Genomic DNA, 5,260 nt, shown 5'->3' on the forward strand with positions numbered 1-5,260 from the left:
CGGGAGACCATTGAGTGGCAGTCAGACCTCTGTAACTGGCACATCATTTCTTAACATCACATTAAGCATTTTTCTAATCTTTGTACCTACCCAATTGATGTTCACTCCGACGTCATTAAACAAACTTTTACCAGTTTATTTCGTGGGAATGTTAGCTAGGCTATAAATAAATAGGATGTGAAATGTGATAGTCCAGAAGATGTCTGCCACAGTGAACACACACGTCTCCAGTCCACACCACTGAAGAACCTCATGGACTTTTAATGGGACGTCATGTAGGTAAGTGAGCTCAATCTCAGATCTGGTTTTTAACTCCAGAGGGGAATTCCAGAAAGCCGGTTATGTGAAAACTCAAAGTGAACTCTGAGATGACTCTGTAAGAGTTAAAACACAAGCCTCAATTTTAGTTAAATGCCATGTTTCCAGCAGACACGATTTGGCTGTTTTTATTTTGTTACTTAGAATATCTTTGTCTTGTTTATCTGGGATGTCTAGCAGCATTCATGTTGACACTGTCTAAATAAACATTTGTTTGATTTACATCCTGTGTAAGTTGTTTATTGATGATTTAGCATAGGTTTAAGCACCTGTCAGAACAATATAACTCTCATTTTAACTGCATTGAAAATTGAGATTGTAGATATTCTAAACTGCTAAACTGAGTCACTATTATGCCTGTTTACATTGAACAGTGAACATTTAAAGTAACCCTTACCAGGCTGTTACTGTAGTGTGCATTCAAATATTCACAGAAATATGAATGTGTTACAGTGTAGCCTATGCCTGACATTCTCACAGGATTTGTAGTATTATTAGCCTATTTTTATTTAGGCATATTTTGTAATATTTGTGGAAATATCATTGAACGTGCAGTGGGTCGAATTTCCCGGCACAGCCACAGTTCATCAGGTGCTGGTGGGCAGCAGGGGTCCACGACATAGATAGAAAAGAACGACCACCACACACTGATACGACTTTATTCTGATACAATTTATTCTGTTCTTCAGAATAAAACTATATGGTGGTGTTTGGGCTTCAAAGAGGCTGCCACTGGCCATCATGGTCTCTCTGCCTTCAGCCTCGTCATGCCTTCTTCTTGAAGCATTTTGATCAATATCTGAAAAATAGTTACATGATCCAATCATACCTTGTGATGCTGTAAAGGCTGTACTTTGTTTTTATGGTCTCCAAAGGAATAAAATTGACCACCCAATAATTTCCTTCCATTTGGACACCTTTAAATCATCAATATAATAATCAAAGTGTAGTTTTGTGTACTTAACACACAGGATATAAGTGGCTACAGTAGCTGTGACGCTGGTAAAAGTGATTTGTATCTTCCTTCGTCATCCACAAGTGTGTGTTTGTGTTTGAGCGTGAATAACAACACACGGTGCTGCTGCCAGTCTTCGGCTTCGACCTCCACACAGACCTCCTCTGTTTCTGCACACGGGAGCTCTTAAGACTCAATTCATCAGCTCATACAAAGAGGTGTTTAGCTCTGCTCAGACGCCCTTCTGCAACCGAACTCTATTATCTTTACTGCAGTCTGTGTCTGCAAACCTTAACAACTTCCTCATCCAGGCTGCAGACATGTTGTTACAGCCGGCGACGAAAAAGAAAAAGAAAAAAGAAAGAAACAAGGACTCCTTTGAATGAATGAGTGTGACAACTCTCAGCTTGTTTCAACTCAGAAAGAAAGAACAGAGCAACACAGAAGGAGAGATGTTACCGCTCTGGCTTTATTCTTCTTATAATAAATGTTGTTGAAACATTTACATGTCTACAAGGAGGGAATTTTACATCATATACAAACAGAACCACATGCTTGCCCCTTTTTTCCCTTTGCCTTGCTGTGTGTGTTTTACAGATTTAAAAAAAAGACATGTACACCACACGACACTCGTCTCCAAACTGTACACATAGGTGTAGGTTGAGTGTTTCTTTTTTTCTTTCTTTTTTTTTGGCTCAGTCAAAAATGGCGACTCCAGAGGCTCCCACACAGATCCTGGAGAGGTTTAAGACAGACAAGAAGAATTCTGACTGGGTCCATCGCTGGCGTTTCCAACCTTGAACAACAACAGAAAAAGAAAAAATGTAGGATTGAAACTGATTGACTCGAAATAACTCAAGATAGAACTTGTTTCTTTAAAGGATTGACAACAGTACTCAATACATGTAGAGACTTGAATTTAGAGTTGATTTTACTGACAGTTCTCTCAAACATAACTTTATAACTTTACCATACTTTTTCAATCTACCCTTTGCTAATCTTCTGCAACTTCTGTCTTTCCTTTTCTAACATTTAGTTTTCCCATCACTCACCTGTGCCTGAGTTTCGTCTCAGTTTTGGAACCAGCTGATGACGTAGGTGCAGATGCCGTGGAAGCTCTTCCAGCAGTACTCGGAGGCCATGCGGGCGGCTTTGGTGTCGCTCTGCTCTGTGGGACGAGTAGTGGTCTTCCCAGGCTTGGGGGGGGTGGTCTTCTTGGTCTGGGGGCCCTTGCCTGGCTGGGGCTTGACTGGCTGCTGGGGCTGGGGCTTGACGGGTTTAGGAGTGTTGGCGGGCTTGGTCTGGGCCGGCACCACCGGTTTGCGGGGCTCGGGCACAGGCCTGGAGGGCTTGGGGGTGGTGGTCTTGGGCCAGGAGGCCAGGAAGGTCATCTGGGCCTCGTCGGGGTATTTCTTGCACATCGGTGGGCGGTAGACCTTGGGTCCCTGGCAGGCGTGGCTCAGCTTCCTCAACTCCCACATCATCTGGGTGAAGAAGTGACGGGGGTTGAGGTTGTAGGCGCGGCACAGGTTGGGTTTTCCCTGGAAGTCGCAGTAGTAGGAGCGTCCCGGCGTCTGGCCCTGGCTGGGACCTTTGCAGGAGACACGCAGGCGAGTATAGTCCCCCGCTCCGGACACGACCATGGTGCAGGAATCCTTGGTCTTGGTGGTGAACTTGATGGGCTCGTCCCAGATGCTTCGTTGCGGCTGCTGCTGCTGCTGCTGCTGCTGTTGCTGCTGTTGCTGTTGTTGTTGCTGCTGTTGCTGCTGCTGCTTGTTGTCATTGCTGTTGTTGCTGGTTTGAGCTGCCGACAGACAAACAGTCGCTGCCAGAACCAGCAGCAGCACTCCCACTCTGGCCCTCATGGTGTTGTGTCAGTGATAGATGGGCGTAGTATAGGTATGGGATGATGTGTCCGCACAGAAGGTTAAGGCGTGGAAGGGTAGAAGGCATCGGAGTTGGACTATATAAGGCCGAGGCTCACAAAGAAGGTATTATTCAGGTGAACTGAGGGACTCAAACGCTGCCTCCAGGGCTGACCCCTCCCTCACACATGCACACACACACACACACAAATCAACCACATGTGTGGTGTGCTCAAAACTAAAAAAAAAAAAAAAAAAAAATTATAGATGGTATGGATGGATGGATGGATGGATGGCGGGGAGAGAGGGGGAAGGGGCAAACATAAACTGAGGAAGGAAGAGGGGAGAGGGTCAGTGGATGTGTGGGAGCTGAGGGGTGAGGGAGAGCAACGAGACTGAAGGAGGGTTCACACATGAAGCCAAATGTTGTGAAAAAGAGCGGTAGAAGTAACATTATATAATCTCACATAAGAGGCTCTTTGACTAACTGATGAGGGGGGGAGATGAGGGAGGAGGAGGAGGGGGACTGAGGGTCCAGAGCCGAATTTGCAGCCCAAAGTTATTTGCTGAAGAGTTAAACGTTGATCTGTGACCTTGTGAAAATAAAAAGATCACCATGTTCCGCTAAAGATGCAGAGTTTGACTTTTGTTCCTGCCTTAAACTTTGTTTAAAACATAAGAAGAAATGTTGTGATGATATTGTCAAATTGTGAAATTGCCTTGGTTGGAATAAATAAATAAAAAAATAAAAAGAACGTTTTGATTTCACACATTTTCCGAAAGTGCTCAATTCTTTCAGACTGTGCACTAAAATACTATAACTTCATGGATTGAATATCATCCTGTATACTGTATAAAATAGAAACGTGTTGTCATGTGATAGGATTTCAAAAATCTTTACGCATTACATTTTTTCTTATGCTTGAAATCATGCAGCATTTTTTTTTCTTTCTTTGCAGATCTGGAAATCCCATCAGGACAGAGTGTTGTTACATCACCTTCGAGGGTCTTTAAAGACAGTTGGGCAGTTACCTTCACAAGAAACAGATGCTTGCAGTGCATGAGAGGAATAAACAGTGGGGTCAAGGTTATGGAGGCCACTCACTTACAACTACATGGAGCATGAAATTACTGAGTCAGTTCAGTGACTCTTTGTCTATTCTTGATTTACGCTGCGTTAAACTTCTTTGGCATTATCCTGCACACACTATATGTGGCTTTGTGTTCAAAAGCAAACCTGCTTTAAAGCTATTGGGAACATCTACACATTTTTGGAGAAAAGCCTGCTTGTTTTTTTTATTGCTGCAAATTTGATGAGAGGATTGATTCGATTCTTTCTTTAAGTCTGAACTTGAAGTTTATAGCACAAATAGCCGGCTGCTGCTGCTGCTGCTGTGTACAAAGTCACATGCACGCTACCTTCACACAAGCACAAATGCCCTCAGTACATTCAGGAAGTTAGATTTTTTTTATGTAGCCATCAACCTGGTGGGGAAGAGAGAAAGCCCCCCTCTCCCCAAGAGACAGAGTAAACATGTGAGGTGTGTGTGTGTGTGTATGTTGCCGGGAACAGATGTTAAGTTAAACTAAGAAAGTGCGGTCGTCTGCCGATAGGTTGCAACTGTGTCACGCCACCGCTGAACCCCCCCCCCCCACAACCACTCCCTGCAAACCTGTCGACCCCCCCCCCCCCCACAACCACTCCCTGCAAACCTGTCAACCCCCCCCTCCTCCACACACACACACAAAAACAGACCTAAATCTTTTCAGCTGCTGTGTGTGTGCATGTATTCAGCCCTGCTGCATATGTTACATGAATGTTCTTGGATGTACTGTGTGTTTTGGCAGATGTGCTCCTTTTTCATTCATACCTGAGACTCAGAGCTTATGTAAAGCTTCAGTGGTAGGTAGGTCGGTGATTTACGACCCTCCTGAACTTCTCGGGGTGGGGGTGTACTGTATATTTTTGCTTTGGTGTGTCAGACAACAGCAGTTAATGATTCCTGTGTTTATGGAGGAAAAAAAACAAAGCAGAGACACTTAGTGGACGGAAGTTTTTATTCACAGATTTACGCCCTTACCACAAACCCCTGTTGGATTTTAGTGTGTGTGTGTGTGTGTG

At 44.2% G+C, this 5,260-nt stretch overlaps 1 protein-coding gene across 1 annotated transcript; it reads right to left on the bottom strand.

Moving 5' to 3' along the window:
- Positions 1–1,740: 1,740 nt before the first annotated feature.
- On the bottom strand, positions 1,741–3,199 carry fgfbp2b (fibroblast growth factor binding protein 2b). The gene is made up of 2 exons (XM_085792204.1): positions 2,326–3,199; positions 1,741–2,069 (listed from the first exon to the last, which is right to left on the bottom strand). Exon 1 carries the CDS (start codon positions 3,136–3,138, stop codon positions 2,344–2,346), a length of 795 nt encoding a protein of 264 aa, XP_085648330.1. The 5' UTR covers positions 3,139–3,199; the 3' UTR covers positions 1,741–2,069; positions 2,326–2,343.
- Between the last annotated feature and the right edge of the window lie 2,061 nt (positions 3,200–5,260).

Source organism: Trachurus japonicus, chromosome 1 (genome assembly GCF_045865225.1).
Source record: "Trachurus japonicus isolate A0001 chromosome 1, Traja_1.0".
Lineage (NCBI taxonomy): Eukaryota > Metazoa > Chordata > Actinopteri > Carangiformes > Carangidae > Trachurus > Trachurus japonicus.

Excerpts from the sequence above, each read along its gene's own strand:
- fgfbp2b (XM_085792204.1), bottom strand. The coding sequence starts at position 3,138 with ATGAGGGCCAGAGTGGGAGTGCTGCTGCTGGTTCTGGCAGCGACTGTT.